Source organism: Mizuhopecten yessoensis, unplaced genomic scaffold, assembly GCF_002113885.1.
Source record: "Mizuhopecten yessoensis strain PY_sf001 unplaced genomic scaffold, ASM211388v2 scaffold7333, whole genome shotgun sequence".
In the NCBI taxonomy this organism is placed as follows: Eukaryota; Metazoa; Mollusca; class Bivalvia; order Pectinida; family Pectinidae; genus Mizuhopecten; species Mizuhopecten yessoensis.
In genome coordinates this window covers 64885-82014 of record NW_018406995.1, presented here as the reverse complement: position 1 = coordinate 82014, position 17130 = coordinate 64885, and the positions used below count along the sequence as shown (strand labels likewise).

Sequence of the window (17130 nt, the reverse complement as noted above, 5' to 3'; positions counted from 1 at the left end):
TGATATCTGTTGGGGTCAAGCATTTTAATTTCTTTTTTTCTCTTTTTCATTTTTCTTTACAGGAATGTTTTCTGATGATATGTTATATGGTTTTTAGCATTTATTTATCATCACAATTCAAAGTGTTATCCCCACTTACGCTCTCTGCAGCCCTGAGAAAGCCATAAGCCATAAACAAAACTTGAAGGCACTCTATGCTAATCTAGGTGTATATCAAAGAATCGGGCGGAAGCGCAACTGTAAAATTAATTGGCTTTGAAGTCGGGGGTCGCTCCTTTGTAATCTTTAAAGGACAGGTGTCAGCCTAGCGATTGGTCATTGTTCTATATGGGACCAATAAAATAGCTGTCTCCGTGCCTTCAAATCTGTCATTCCATATCCCTGTGGTGATGAGTACTTTGCATAGCCTCTTGAATACGAGGATTGTACTTTTTGTAAACTATCGACAAGATTGTCGCTTTAGATATATATAATTAAAATAATATAGAATATACAACACCATACACAACTCCGATGAAATAAACAAATCTCTTTATTCAGACAAAAAAGACTAATAGTTGGTCGCTCCATGGAATAATTAATTACAAAATTCGCTGACTGACGACGGTAAGGACTCCTCAGTACACGTCACCGACCCACCAGTCTTGCATGTGCATGTATTTGTTCCGTCTATGGAATCGAACGTTTCTTTAGGAGGATACGAGTTGCCATCATACACACACTCCTCTCCTATGTAGAAAAAACAAAATGAAAACGATTGGTAAGCGCAAATGTCGTATAAATAGAATTACCATTTCTGACCTGATCTATATCCATACCTATAACGTCTTTGCGTAATGCAGAGTTGTCTTCTCTTGGGAGCAGGTATTGATTGTTACGTCACTTGTTTGTGAGAGTAACGTCACCAATTTTTTGAGAAAACGACGTAATTTTCTCACACAAACCATTGACGTAACAATCAATTCCTGCTCCCAAGAGAAGATAACTCTGCAATACGCAAAGACGGAGTAGACATTTGAATAAACCTTTTATACAACAAACAGTTGGAAAGATTATATCGTTACTACCAGAAACATGTTTTTTACACCAAGATGTCCCATTTATATGTCCCTTTATATTTTGTTTGGTTTGGTTTAATATTGTTTAACGTCCTATCAACAGCTATGGTAGTTTAAGGACAACCTTCCCTGTGTGCATGATGCATGCGTTAGTGTATGCATGTGTGTTTTGGGAGGCTGCAATATGATTGTACTTTATTTTTAAGTAAACAGTGAAAATTATGTTAAATGAAGACTATGTTTGAAGAAATATTGAATTTTTCTTTACTAGAGGATTTAACATTTGAGGTTCTTATTTACCGCTTCAATACAACCTAGTTCGTAGGTCGTCTCAAAGCTGTTCACAGATTATTGTCTGTGGTTATAGGGCCTTTGCAGACAGCTAATATCTATCTAAACTCCCTAGGGAGCATACAGCCGCTGCTGCCATTTCGGCGCTCAGAGGTAGCATTCAACAGTTATAGCACTGCCTAACCACGTACTCAGTGACAACTGAATAGACTGGAACGAACGGAGTAAAGTATCTTGCTCATCGATTCAACACAGTGCCGGGTCGAACCCGCGACTATTCAGTCACGAGCACGGCATCCTACCACTAGACTTATGTGCCTCCTCAAACGAGTTAATGCGGATTAGCTATTTCAGCTAGTGTCAATCTGCAGTGTATGTAGGCTTATGTTCTCAACTTCAAAATCTGTAATTAAAAATCCTTTACATACCATTTTTTTTTTATCTTTAGCACTATTCAAATGCCTACTGCGGACAAGTGTCTTATCTTTTATATACGAAAAATGCATATCAGACTCGACAAGCATTACCTGATAATGTCATTACATGTACGTCCGTGATAAATGTCGACAACTGATAGTCAAACTTTTAACACTGGGTTTTAAAAGATGCAGGGAGAGTATTGACAGGACTTATGATCACCATGAAGGTCTCGCAGGGAAATTACTATTTGACATGATCTGAAGGTCGATTGTTTACTATGTTAATTGAGTGCCTTGTGGGTTTATTTTGTTGTCACCATCCACATTCTCGATGTGAGCACGTGACATTACCTCTATTCAACTTAGATTTACATGACAGGTGTCATCGATGACGCAGTCGCTTACCCATCTGGGACATCTGGTCTTATGTTCATTGTACTTTCAAGTGTTGTAAAGTAAATATATCCTTTGTTAATATTTTACCCCAGTTTTATCGATTTTGAGTTCGCTTTACGGTCTTGTCGACATTATTTTTATTCTTTTGTGTTTTTGTTCTCAACATATTTCTTTCAAAAAGTATTTATCTATATATTATTTTTTTAAATAGGCCTTAAGCGAATAAAAACATTTCCTAACGTTAACAAAGTCCTGATGATGATATCCAATTAAAATTTTTACAAGAAAACACCGTATTTTTGTGAGAAAAATAAACTATTATTATTTAAACAATGCATATGCAATGTGAGAGCTGCTTTATTAATGAGATAATGACCTGGACAGACGAGGCAGCGTTCGTCTGGGGACGATATGGGTGTATTACACGACAATTGGTCCGGGCAGCAGTTTGGGGCGAATCTGCAGTAAGAGCAGTCCCCTTTTTTAATACAGGCGAACATCACATCGGTTGCGTTAGGGACCTTTCCGTTACCACAAAACACCACACATTCTCCGTACCCTACGGCTCCTACAAAGAATAATGTCAGAGCTTAACTAGATACATGTTCGTCGACATATACAGTAAACATATATGTAAATAAAGCTGCGTTACATTGTATTAATTAAACTTTTTTATGTCATATTTTTGCCCTACCTTGATTAATTGCATATGTAAATAAATTTGTTCTGCATGTACCTTTTAATTATTTGCTCATATAAGTAAAAACCTTTCCGCTTCATTCGTTGAAAAAGACTTCCCAGAAATAACTCTAGCTATTATTTGAACAAATTATTACGATAGTCGCGAAAAAAACGCAGATACCTATTATATATATATATATATTGGAAGTCTCCTTTTCATGTTGATTCAAAAGGTCGGAATTAAAAAAGGTTCAAAAAGAAAAGAAAAGAAATTAAAATCTTGCAATATTCGTGTCTATCATTATAGTGAAACATAGTCGAAAAGCTGTAAAAAACATCTCTAAACTCATAATATCATCTATCAAAATGATTGAACATAAACGATTTAATTACAAAATTGAAGTCGATGTATTGTAATCCGTTAGATTAATTATGATAATGTGGCCGTCAAAAACTCAGATATGTGTCCCTATTTACTTTTAATCTCATAGGTCACAAATACCTTTGTACTGAGCATAAACTAATGACTGAGAATATTCGCAAGTCTCACTTGTATTCGCATAATACACATCTATACTGCAATGTCTATACAATTACATCACCTACATTACCTCGAAGGATTACTTTTCTATACAACATTCATACCATATAGTCGATACAATTATATAATACATTACCTCGACAGATAACTTATCTATACAATATCCATACAACAATGTATATACAATAATACCATCTATATAACCTCGACAGATAATCCTCCAAACAACAACCATACAGCATATTATATACAATTACACCATCTATGCTACCTCGAAAGATAACATTTCTATTCAATATCCATACAACGATGTACATGTATATACAATTATATTACTTACATAACCTCGACAGCTAGCATTTTTTTAAATGATCAATGCGGCGTTGTCTTTACAATCATAGACTTTTTTGTATGGATCTTGTATAGAGATGTAATAATACTAATTAATGCAGGTGGTATAATTGTACGTACTTTGCTGTATAAATCTGGTATAGAAATGTAGTAGGTCGAGATGATGTAGAGGATATGATTGTAAAGACATGCTGCTTTAAAAATGTTTAGAAATGTAATGGGTAAAGATGATGTAGTCCTCGACAGATAACGTTCTTAAGATAAAACTTCTTAACCCAAACCCTTTGTTTGTACATTTTCTGCCATTCCCTTCTTATATTTATAATATGACTCACCTTTAAAGCCTATGTACAACAACCATAGCACACACGTGTACATGAATATGTTCATGCTGTCCTCGTGGTATCCTGTAAAAAAGAATAGTTTGCTTTAAAGAACAGTAACACCTCGACATAGCGCCCCTTCTTTCAGTCTGTTGCGAACGTGATGCTAGACGAAGTATATGTATTATCAACACATTCATAATAAATAAACATTGTTTCATTTGTTGCTAAAAAAACCCGTACTGAGGTATATAAGACTGTTTTCAAGGAAACACAATTCTTACATGTTTCACAATCATAATTCAACACTTCGCATTGACAATATATTGAACACGACCCAATTTAAGTTATAACGACGATAGAATACCGAAAGGTGAAGGAAGCAATAATCCGAACTCAAAATCAGAGCAAATCTGAAAAAAGAAAAGCTTCACATGGAAACAGTAAAATAATTAAAGGAGAATAAGACCGATTGTTCCGGAAGTGTAACAGTTTTCTTTTTCATTGATTACCCCCGCCATGTAAACCTAAATCAAACTCAACTAATGTCACGTACTCACATTGACAACTCGGTTAGTTGCAACAAAATCACAAGATACTCTTATCAGCATATTACAAATATTCGACCTTCATATCACAAGAAAAAATAACAGATTTCCAAAAGAGGTCATGGCGGCGACAACAAGGGGAAAATCCTAAAATCACTGGATTGGAAACATTGTCGAATTTAAACGCAAATTTTAGACAGTACACTATGTTATGTATCATAGTATATGTTATATTATCAGAAAGATTATGCAAAGCTTATATCCCCACAGCAGAAAGCTCACTTATGCATATACTGTCCTTATATGAATTTATAATACAGACATTCCAAGTAAATCCCTTATCGTCTTATAATCCTTTCAAATGTCTGCAAGAACTGCTGATGTTAAATATAACTACGCACTTTGTACAACCTGAAACTAATATTCTTACTTTTATCCAACTACAATTAAATTCTGAAAGATATCACATACCTTTTTAACGGCCTTTCAATCGACTGCGCTTCTCCTCTCTTCCTCTCTCCTTTATTATATACTTCAACAAGACAATGGAAAAAGCTGCCGCATTAAAGATTTATGTAAGTTGCATGTGTGACATATAATTTCATATGACTTCGTATATCATTCGCTGTTAAGGTTTAGATGGAAGGCGCGGGTTTGCATACAAATAACAAATTGTCTGTTTATATTACGTTATCTAATCACTCGAGATTCGTAATTTATTTCGCATTAACTTTTTTGGCTGACGTTAGAGGTCATTACATTTGCACTTCTCGCTATTAGTTGTTCATGAAATGTGACGAAGGAGTTTCTTTAAAACAACTGACCTTTGTTGCAGATTTACCACGTATTGTATTCTATTTTGATGTGTACTCATTTTTTATCATCGTGGAGTTATCATTCTGTCGTTATGTTTTGACGCTGTTGTCTTTTTTTCTTTTTTTTTAACGCCATCATCGATAAAGTAATGAAGCTTGTGTTGTAGAAAAGGGTTCATGGTGACTACTTGGTATGTTCTTTCTGTTTCTGGTGACTTTTAACACATATGTAAATATAAATATATCATATCCTATAAATAAAACAAAACACGAAGACTAGTATAATCGGCTAGCGTGTTCGCCCATCTGGGGGCTCTTCAGGCTATTTAATACAAACTATTTATCGCTATTTAATACAAACTATTTATCGCTATTTAATACAAAGTGTTTATTGCTATTTAATACAAACTAGTTATCGCTATTATATCATATGTATAGGTCTCAAACGATGCTTCTTTGCCGATATATGTATTGTATGTATATCCATGTGTATATCGTAAGTCTTGTGTGTAACTCACGGGCTATGTGTTTTCACCTAGAAAAACATGCCCTCTGCGGGTTATCTGGTGAAATGAGTAACGTGACGAAAAGTTTCCAAAATGCTATTTTAAAAAATGCGGGCTAAGCGAAATCTTTTAAATCCAAAGTCTTACACATCTTCAAATATATCCAAAAACACTACAAATTACAAATACATCGCGTTTTATCACCGAGCATATGCATGCGAAAATGTTTCAAATAAACGGTACTGAGTTTCATCGTCTTTTTGTAGAACTTAGTAAGAGTCTAGGGGTCACCATGGCTGTATAAATCAGAATAGGTATCCATATATATCAAGGTTAGGTAAAGCAAGTAAAACAACACACAATTAAATCGAAAAAACAATTACTTACATCGTTACTCACTAAAAGAGACAAGGTGGGAGTCACATGCACCTGCTGTGGGAAGTGGTATTGGTATTCGTTGTGTATAATAGTTTGTTAAAAGCAGAGTGCAATCAGCAGACTGTATTCCCGTAACATGACATTTGTAGAAGTGCGAGCAATAAGCAAGAAATAACGATAAACCTCCAGTTTTGTTTGCGTCCCGTGTTGTTAATTTTCAGACACCAATGCTTCTCTAGCAGACGAAAGAAACCGACAGAATTGGTGTCGCTTCACCAACTATGAACGGGTTTATAAGCCGGTCAACTTTTATCTCTAATGGAGGAACCTGTAATGACATTGTTTCCTGTTAGTTCTACCGACTGCAAAAGAGCATGTATAAAGTAACTTGGCACAGTCAAAACGATGAACACCTCTGTGTACACGTTAATAGGTGTATAGTCATAACCATAGGTAGCAGTGTACAGTAGCGTATGGTGGCCATGGGCGATATTTTTGTACAATGAATAACCCCTGTAATATTACATGTATCAAATAAAAAAATGAAAAACTCAAATTTAGCATATACATGATGAATTGGACTATGTGGGCTTCACATTTAAAAAAAATCGAATATGGCTTGAGACTACATTTTTGGCCATTAACGAATCTGTGTCTACACAACAAAAGCAAGCTTTTCATGTAGTCTAATTTTGTACTCATCATATGTGTAAATATTGTGAAAAATCTTGTTTGACGACCTATGCTAAAACGTGAGTATCTGTGACGCAGTAGGTGATATTTAATTTAAGACAGGTTTTAAGAAAATAAATACTACTTGCGTGGGGCAAATTTTGGGCTAAAAATCTTATTTTTTTGCATTTTTTGGCGTTTTTTGATGTGGTAACCATGGTTTTCACAAGTCACAAATCTAGTGAAATCACTTTTTGCAAAAATATTCATTCTACTAAAAAAACGTATTCAAAATGAAGTTTATTCATATATATATATATATATGTAGGTGTGTTGTGCATGATATATCTGCTATCCATGTTTATCCGAGACATGCCCTTTATTTCTAGGGTCAAGCCATTTCTACTGTATTCTGCTACCATAGGCAGACTTATCAAGTCAAAACCTTATATAAATTGATACGATTGTGACTGATTCTTACTTTTAATCTCCTTTTAATTCCACATAGGTGCACAATGAACCAACCAAATTTACTTTGTAAATATGCACTGCGTTAATGTGTCGGTCGACGTCCTCAACTACTACTTATATGTGATATTTCGATAGGATCTTGAAGGTTTATTTCTAAATTACATATTGAATAAATATCACCATATGTAACTGACGTCATTATAAAGCGATATATCTGCGAATGTTTCCATTCCTCTTGCAATACGTCCGCATTGATAAATAGCACGTTAAAAGTGTGACATATTCATTACAAGTTCATTCAAAACAGGTGCTCTTATTTTTTTTCAAAAACAACTTTCCTGATTGAGAAATCAGATACTGACATAATCAAATATGATGTTGGAGTTCACATTTTCAATTTGGATCGGCATTTCGACTCTCTCATTCATCAGAAATAAATGACGATACGCCGGGGAAATGTCGCCACGGATTTATCTTAAATCTACATTAAGCTGTTGAATCTTGCTGGATGCTCAACCATTTTCATAGTTTATACGATAAAACATGGAATTATGTTACCTGTCTTAGTCTGTGGGGAAATATTTTAAAAAATTAAGTGAGTAGCTTCACAAAATCCGAATTTTACGTGTGAACCGTTTACGATTTGTATGTGTTACTGAATGAGATTCTGAAGCTAATTATAAATACACTTTCTTATCACCGCTATTTAAATATTGATACTCCCTCTTGATTTAAACAATAAATCAGTTCCTTCGTACATTTGTGAATTTATAAAACACTCAATTACATGTGAATAAATCATAACTGCACAGAGGCAGATATAAAGTACACTCCGCCCTTATCTCGAACGTTTGAACTGGGTTAATAGTTGAGCTCTAAACATAAACAAACAAACAATTACGGTAATCACCTTTTGAATAACTCTGCCCAAAATACACTTCAAACCTTTGATACTGAAAGGTGTTGTAATACTATATCATTAATCAAAACCTTACATGACATTTCTGACAGGTATATAGCCAACCTACTGTATACGTTTATTCTGATCTAAACGTATGTTAATTTATAAGTATTGTTAGCTCACTTTCATTTAAAAATAACATGTTTTATTTTATTTTATATAAATATTTAATTTTCTCGATAGAAAAAATCCTTTTAAGTCTACCACAATGACATACATATGTATCGGTTGGTGTGTCAATTGTGGTTTTGGAAATGTATTTAATCACCTCCAAAAAACAATGTGTCGATATGTGTATCATATATATCTCTGTAATTAAGTTATGATATTAGTATGCGTGATCTTATTTATAAGGAACACACATGAGAGTGCTATGTAGCTAATGAATGTGTTGGCAAAATGATCAATATCACTTTACACGTAAACAATGATACCTAGCCATATTTTTCTGGTAGTTTTGTCGGGGACTTCGTGTAGACCCTCGTTACGTGCATATTTCGTGTCATCGATTTTAAGTTCGAATAATGGTTTTGTAGACTTTTTGGTGTCGTCTTGTCTTTTTCGGATACAGAGCTGACAAATAGGGTATACACTTATCTTACTTTTGAAGTTATGAGCGATTGACAAAATAAGAGAACTTTTCTTAGTCAATATTATTCAAGTACAGAACCTATTCAGTAAGTATCTGATGAGTGTTTAAAAAAAATAATACAATTGTAGTTATTCAAATTCATATACATTGTATACTATTGTCCTCTATGTAATTAGAGGTAAACAGTTGGTCTACATGAGGATAGTAAACCAAATTACAGTGCATGCCAAAATTGAAGATACTTTTCACGACGTCATTTTACTTCCGGGTTACCTATTTTGATTAAAAGGGGCATTTCTCGGAAAGTGTGAAAGGGTTATGCCCCTTTTTCCTCACATTTACTCTTTACAATTACTTTTTTTGAGTTTAGACCCGACACCATTTCTAAACGTACTGTGCAAAGAAAAGTATACGAGGAAAATTTAAACAAGAGTGTTGTGAAAAAAGAAATAAAAATTCGCGAAGCTAATCCTAAAAACCGTCGCGTTTGGTATAAACTAAATAGATATCAAACTGTTGATGATTATTGGAAAAACGTGATATTTAGTGATTTAGTGTAAGGTTGAATTGGGCATGGACAACCATGTTTTTGTATGGCGACAGCCCGGTGAAGAATGGATCCCCCGGTGTCTGAACCCAGGGCGTGGACAACAATTGGCTTTTGATGATCTGGGGCTGTGTAACATACAAAGGGGCAGGTACTTTAACTGTTGTAGATGGTAACATAAATGTTGAAAAATACATAGACATTGTTGACAACTTTGTGTGGCCTGTTATGGCACGCCATTTCCCGAATAACGACTATGTGTTTCCATATTACAATGCTCCGTTGCATCGTGCTCGTGTGGTGAAAAATCTTATTGAGGAAATATACTAAATGTCATAGAATGGCCAGCCGTAAGTCCAGACCTTAATATCATTGAAAATGATTGGAGAAAAATTAAGATTGAACTTCAGAAACAAGCCCACAACATCACCTCTCGTGTAATTTATGAGAATGCAATGCGCACAATAAGGACAGAAATATCCCTGGAATTCATCCAAAAACTGTACAAATCAATCCCAAAGCGCATAAAAGCAGTAATCAAAGTATTAGGTAATTTTAAGTCATGATAATTACGTAACAAATGACTTTTAATTTCTACGGTGTCAAGCTGAAAAAAATGGAAGCCATCTTGGATTATCTTCACGTTTGGCACAGCACTGTATTTTTAAGTTTGTGAACATGTTTCTACCAGAACGTATACAAATAAGGGATAGCGATCAAATGTGAAGATAGACAAACATATAAATGCTTCCTTGTTCTTTATACTTTTTCTATGCAGACAGTTAAACTATCACTTAGATTTGACCTAGATTTACATTCCGATTGTCGTCCCTTCAGGACCACCTGATCTTATTTTGCAAAAAGGTATCCGTGTTTATCTTTCCTTTGTTAATATTTTGCCCTGGTTTTATTGTAACTTTGTGACGATTCGTTATTCTGGTTTGTTTTTATTAAAGATGGTGCTATTATTAATAATAATAATAATAATATACAGCATTTTATATAGCGCCCTATCTAGCTAGTATAAGCCAATCTCAGGTGCTTTACAGTACATAGATAATAATTCCATTCATATAATTAAAATAAACAACTTGGAGGCATTCGCTGGAGCTGCCTTATCAGGCGCTTACTACTAATCCTTCCAACGACATCATTACTATGAATCTTGTAGTGCCACCTCACTTGAATGCTACAGCACAGATACTGCAACATCCACCCCAGACCAATTTATACTCCAACTGGGTTGTTGGAGTTGTGTGGACAGGAGAAAAACACTTTCTCTGAATATCCATCCGTACGACGACTTCAGGGATCGAACCCCGGCCGCCTGCGTGATAAACACTCGACCAATCCGTCCATCTATTCAGAACTGTGTGACCAGGTACGATTACACAATTAATATAATATCAACAGGTTAAAAACTGAAGTTTTAAGAAATAATAAACGATGAACATAATGATGAACTGCATGTTGTGTATGAGGTTAATATAGAAAACTGTTTCACATGAATTAATATCAAGTATAAGATGTGGCAGTCACGATTTAATGTTGTGTTGTGATATTAACATATATGCATATCTTTTAAAAATAGATCAAAATTGAATATTTACCACAAATTATAGAATCAAATTATGTATCTGGTGTTATTGTGTTCACGATTAAAATGTTCATGACTTATTGAGGTAGTTAGAGTGTTAATTACGGCATGATAATGTACGAAATTAAACATTCCTCATAAAGAAAAGTGATATATTAATCAAGACATCGTTAACTTTCTTTTGTCGTATTAATTAAAAGTAAGCATACATTACCTGTACAAATTACGAAACTAAAGATGTGTACCTGAGCATTTTAATACATGCCAACCCCAGGTCACCTAAATCAATTGATCCGACCGATAACAATGCCTCACTACTTATCGACAGTGATGAATCGTTGCCCTTGCACAAGATATTAATTACAAATATTAATATGCCTTGTGTCATGTACAAATAAATATGTGTGGATTTATAGATCAGTCGGGGTTGTTTCAGTCTTCGTTAGCTTTAGGGCATTTTGTGCCGTCAGTTAGTCTAACATTATCGATATAATGATAATAATAATATACAACATTTGATTTAGCGCCCTATCTAGCTAGAATAACCAACTCTAAAGCGCTTTACAGTTCATAGATATACGATTTATACAATCAATACAATTAGCATTTACATTGATCAAAACAACTTTGAGGAGCTCGCAGCAGCTACCTTATCAGGCGCTAACTACTAGTCCTATGCAACCTTGCTAATATCTCCCTATGTGTGTATTCCTGCGTATGTGCTGGGGATGTATTGTGTTACGGTTACCTAAAAGGTTTTTGCAACGATAAGCCGGTTCACTGGTGGCTCGATCTGAAGACCGGGAACCGGTTACCTAAGTTAGAAATCGGAATATCCATGTCTACCTGGCTTAGACTTACAAATGATCTAACGATCGGACCGAAATAGGATATTTTGGTCATAAAAACAGTTTATAGACGCAACTTTTAGGGTGTCGTGTTTTAACTAGATAGAACAATAAGATTGACAAAGTGATGTCGACCACAACATCATTGTGAAATCAAATAGTAAATCTGGCAGGAAATATAGACACAGGCGAACTGAGTTCTTAACATAAAGATATAGATATACTTTTTTTTAAATAGACAGCCAACTTCGAATCTGTGTTTCGTTTTTTGCTAATCAATCTAATGTTGAACCAAACAAACATACAAACATAGACTACCCTGGATGAACAACTTAACATTGTTAAATTTGTTAATCCTAAATGGATTAAATCTTAAAGTAGTTTGTTCCAGATTGGTATATTTAGGTTTATATGTTTATCCCTATTCATCAACATCCTAAATTTTAAATCGTTGCTTCCTTACTTCCATTTTGGTAATTATTCTTAACGATATTTAACGATTTTATGCATATAATCTTCCATCTTGAACTCATCAGTGGGCCGAAAGGGACGGGGTATCATACAGGAACAATTCATCAGTGAACACAGCACGATTACAGGAGATCATTTGATTCGGGTTTCGACGTTGTTTTGCATACGGAAGGATCAAAATCCTTTCTAGCCTCTGTACGTTCATCCGAAAATTTTACCTCTACAAATGGTAAATGGGCTGATACAATTCGGATAAAGTTATCATATTGTCAACATCGACCTCATAAAACGCTTCCTGAGATGACAAAGGCGTGTTTTTCTTAGCTGTCAAGTATTTGGAAAATCCTCTGTTATTCCAGGAGCTGTTCAAATTCTCCATAGTTTTACAACGGCTGTGTGCGTCAGGTTGATCGTTCTTGCGGCGTCAAAGTGTCTGACATCAAAGAGGAGCATACTAATCAGCATATCTCTATGTAATTGTGAGTCATGGCATTGCTGTATTTGTCAACAATCGACGTAAAATGAAGGGGTTCGTATCTATTTCGGATGTATATACGGGTCACATGATGAAAACCGATCGCATACACTACACATGTGCAATTTGAAATACAGTTAATACCATGCAGGTGACCACCCTTCGTTGATATTTTCGTTTATATTTCTATTTTCATATTTTACCTTCATTCACATATTCAACTACTATTGGCAGAATAACTATATTTTTAGTTCACTTGCACGTGACTTAATATACACGTAAAACCCTTCTTGGAACACTTGGATCATTGTCGTTATAAAAACCTAGCTACTGTTAAATCCTTTGAATAATCCAAACTGTATATCACTATTCATCATGACCTGTATCGCATCGTATTGATAAAGACAAAAACATTATGAGGAATATAAAAAAGAGAGCGAAATTATTGCCTTGAATAAAGTTGAAGACATTTTACATGAGGCTTTGGTAATGAAGCTAACAATAGGTGTGTATTGAAACCGGATAACACTCATCCAATGTATCTTTATTTGTATCTATTTATTTCACTATGTGTATATTAATCTATTTATACGTTTTAGCTGATCTGAAATGAAGGATACTAATAATAATAATAATAATAATTCGGGGTTCCTATATACCGCTTTATAACAGGATATAGGGCCTTTGCAACCAGCCAATAACTTTCTCAACTCCCTGGGGAGCCGGATCTGACAGCTAGCATTCAAAAATAGCGCTGCCCAACCACGTACTCATTTACAGCTTAGTAGACTGGAACAAGGGTAGTAAAGTATCTTACTCGAAGTTACAACACAGTGCCGTGCCGTGACTCGAACTCGTAACCCTTCGGTCACGAGGCCGGCGTCCTACCACTAGACTACCGTGCCTCACAACCCTTCGGTCATGAGCCCGGCGTCCTACTAATAGACTACCGTGCCTCACAACACTTCGGTCACGAGCCCGGCGTCCTACCACTAGACTACCATGCCTCACAACCCTTCGGTCACGAGCCCGGCGTCCTACCACTAGACTACCGTGCCTCACAACCCTTCAGTCACGAGCCCGGCGTCATACCCCTAGACTAGCGTGCCTCCTACCACCTAGTTGCTTTATTTGTCATTCTATCCTGATAGTTGCCTAAATAATGACCACCAAAGTCATTTCATTACCAAACGTGGCTACAAAGCAGCTGTTGTAATGGCGATACTGTGTTTCGGAGGTGTCCCATTTTCTCCTTAACATGTGGCACAAGTCAGGATGTTCCCTGTTAAATAACGTGTTACTCCATTTTATTATTAAGTAAAATGTGGCGACATACCTTCTGCTAACTTAAATTTTATGTTAATGAAGGATGCATTAGATTTATTTTATACGGGCCAGAGAGGATATTAACATAGACGAGGTAAGTTGGCTATGCTTAAAAGCGTGTGTACAAATAGGTGTTAACAATGGACGTGATGACAAGGAAATGGACGAATCTCTGAGATAACAGCGGTATCCATTTTGTGAACCTGCAGCCTCTGATACATGCATCCATTTAAAAAAACTGATTTTTATATAAAAGTAAAGACTGCAGTGCGTACGTTTCATATGGATACCCAACAATGAAGTAAAACATACCAGCATGATACATTCCTTTATTCTCTCAAATTACAACACTCATAATCACTTCATAATTAAGACATAAGCTAGTATACCATGGTTACTCGAAATCGTAATGAGTGTTCGGCTATGTGATAAAAAGTTTACTTCTGTTTAATTTAAATTTCATACAAGATGTATTATGCTTATCATGAAATTATCCATTAAGCTCAGCAGAACATTCTAGAATCGTGCTATACATCTTTTATTAAAATAAACCTCATTTGGAACACGTATCCGAGCTATGATTGTTTTACACTTGTTTGAACTTTGTGTTGTAGATCCGGTCGTATCAAACTTAAGAACAATACTAAATTTGAAATATCTAGGTTAATCTGTTTTAGAGTTCAGCAGCATATTTTGTGATACATTGTTTATTAATTAATAACGTCTATCATTGCTATGACGCACAAAGAGTTACAATGTATCAATGTCATGTTAGTTTTATAACATAATATCAACAGGTTAAAAACTGAAGTTTTAAGAAATAATAAACGATGAACATAATGATGAACTACATGTAGTGTATGAGGTTAATATAGAAAACTGTTTCACATGAATTAATATCAAGTATAAGATGTGGCAGTCACGATTTAATGTTGTGTTGTGATATAAACATATATGCATATCTTTTAAAAATAGATCAAAATTTAATATTTACCTAGTGTCCTAATGTATGCAACCATATTCAACACGTCTTCATGCAATTACTTTGCAAATAAATGTGACAAAACATATTAATCAATGTGAAAAAAGATGCAGGAAGTTTAATTTAATATGTAGATAATATGTTTTTTTTTACCTCTGTCCTTTTTATTGAGAATCTCCGTCCTTTGCTAGGCAAAACATCAAAAAAAATGTTTGTAGTTGTTTTCAAACAAGCAGTTACCTCCTAACAATTTTTACTTACGTGTTGAAGGACTTGGTCAGGTGAATTGCATTGACCAGACAGTTCAGTTAGTAAGGGTGACCATTTTCTGTCCGATGTTTCGGGGTTATGGGCGGATTGGTCGGGTGGTTAACACTCCGGTCTTCCAAGCAGAAGGCCGGGATTCGATCCCCGAAGTCGCCGTACGCATGGAATATTAGAGAAAGTGGTTTTCTCCTGCCCACACAACTCCAACAACCCAGGTGGAGTATAAAATGGTCTGGGGGGGGTGTTGCGGTATCTGTGCTGTAGCATGCAAGTGAGGTGGCACTATAAATGATACCGTTGGAAGCTTGGTCCCACTACAAACAGAACACAGTACATCTCCAGCACACACACAGGCATACACACATAGGGAGATATTAGCCAGGTGGCATAGGACTAGTAGTTAGCGCCTGATAAGGACAATATTGTATTGATTAATATATGTATGCTAATTGTATTGACTGTATACAAATTGTATATCTATGTACTGTAAAGCGCTTTAGAGTGGCTTATGTTAGCTAGATAGGGCGCTATATCAAATGTTGTATATTTATTTATTTATTTGTTTAAAAAACACTCCCTTTTGGTTTTGCCAAATAGCAGGGCTATATTGTTGTAAATTACCTCAGAGTATTTTTTGTGAAAAGCACATCAAAGGCTAAACTAAAATATCCTTAGAATGAAATCCTGATAACGATTTAGATCCTGGTTGACAATTTCTGTGTTGCGTTTGTTGGCATATTTTCCAGCATATAGCGAGTACTGTTTTGATCAAATTGGTATCCACTTACAGAGGGCACAATAGAAAATAGCCAGTTCTGAAGAGAGGTAAATCAAAGCCAATAAACCTGGCACTTGCTGTCCATTGCTTCACATTCAGTATTAAATTCGTGGCTGCAAGTTCATTGTCAGTGTAATATGACTAAGATAGTGCCAATCTACCGTATCGGGGTTATGACAGTTCGGTAAGATGACACTTTAAAACGGATTTGAAAGAGTCAATCACCCTTGGATACCGGCATCTAATTTAGTGCTACATGTTACAAAATGAAAACAAAAGGTTCGTTCGCGGACTCTGTAGAGGTGAATTATGTTTAGCAATTTTGCAACAAATTTGCTGTTTGTATTTTTAGTTATTTCCAACGGTGTCATTGGGTTAGCAGGCTCAATGAGGTTTACACATTGGAAACGTTATATTTTCATTGGCAGACCAATGAGAATGGAGACATGTATTGTACTCTGTAAAGGGGAGAAACTTCACTAATACCATATGGTATTAGTAAGACCCTTGTAAGTTTAGTTGGTTATACCACAGCTAGATGAAAGAAAAGTGACACGTCTATGCGACACTTAGAAATATACTGATTTCGCTACATCACATTGCTATAATTTGACGTCAGATCGTCACATAGATAACATTGTGCCTGTGGTAACATAGTGACACATCTACCTTATAAAGGTGCACGGGGTAAGCTCACCCATCGTCTCGGATTCTGATGAAGAGTATCAGTTGATACCGAAACGTAGCATCTGACTATGAAATATCAGCATAGAATACATTAATCAAGATCGATCAAAACAGCCGAATAATAACATCCAAAAGCACATACATGTATT

At 35.3% G+C, this 17130-nt stretch overlaps 1 protein-coding gene across 1 annotated transcript; it reads right to left on the bottom strand.

Moving 5' to 3' along the window:
* Positions 1 to 511: 511 nt before the first annotated feature.
* LOC110453483 lies at positions 512 to 5261 on the bottom strand. The gene is made up of 4 exons (XM_021502436.1): positions 5080 to 5261; positions 4073 to 4144; positions 2541 to 2732; positions 512 to 729 (listed from the first exon to the last, which is right to left on the bottom strand). Exons 2-4 carry the CDS (start codon positions 4125 to 4127, stop codon positions 578 to 580), a joined length of 399 nt encoding a protein of 132 aa, XP_021358111.1. The 5' UTR covers positions 4128 to 4144; positions 5080 to 5261; the 3' UTR covers positions 512 to 577.
* Between the last annotated feature and the right edge of the window lie 11869 nt (positions 5262 to 17130).

Coding starts and splice junctions, on each gene's coding strand:
- LOC110453483 (XM_021502436.1), bottom strand. CDS start 4,127: ATGAACATATTCATGTACACGTGTGTGCTATGGTTGTTGTACATAGGC. Junction 2,733..4,072: donor GTTGTACATAGGCTTTAAAG/GTGAGTCATATT, acceptor TATTCTTTGTAG/GAGCCGTAGGGTACGGAGAA. Junction 730..2,540: donor ACGCTGCCTCGTCTGTCCAG/GTCATTATCTCA, acceptor TTTTCTACATAG/GAGAGGAGTGTGTGTATGAT.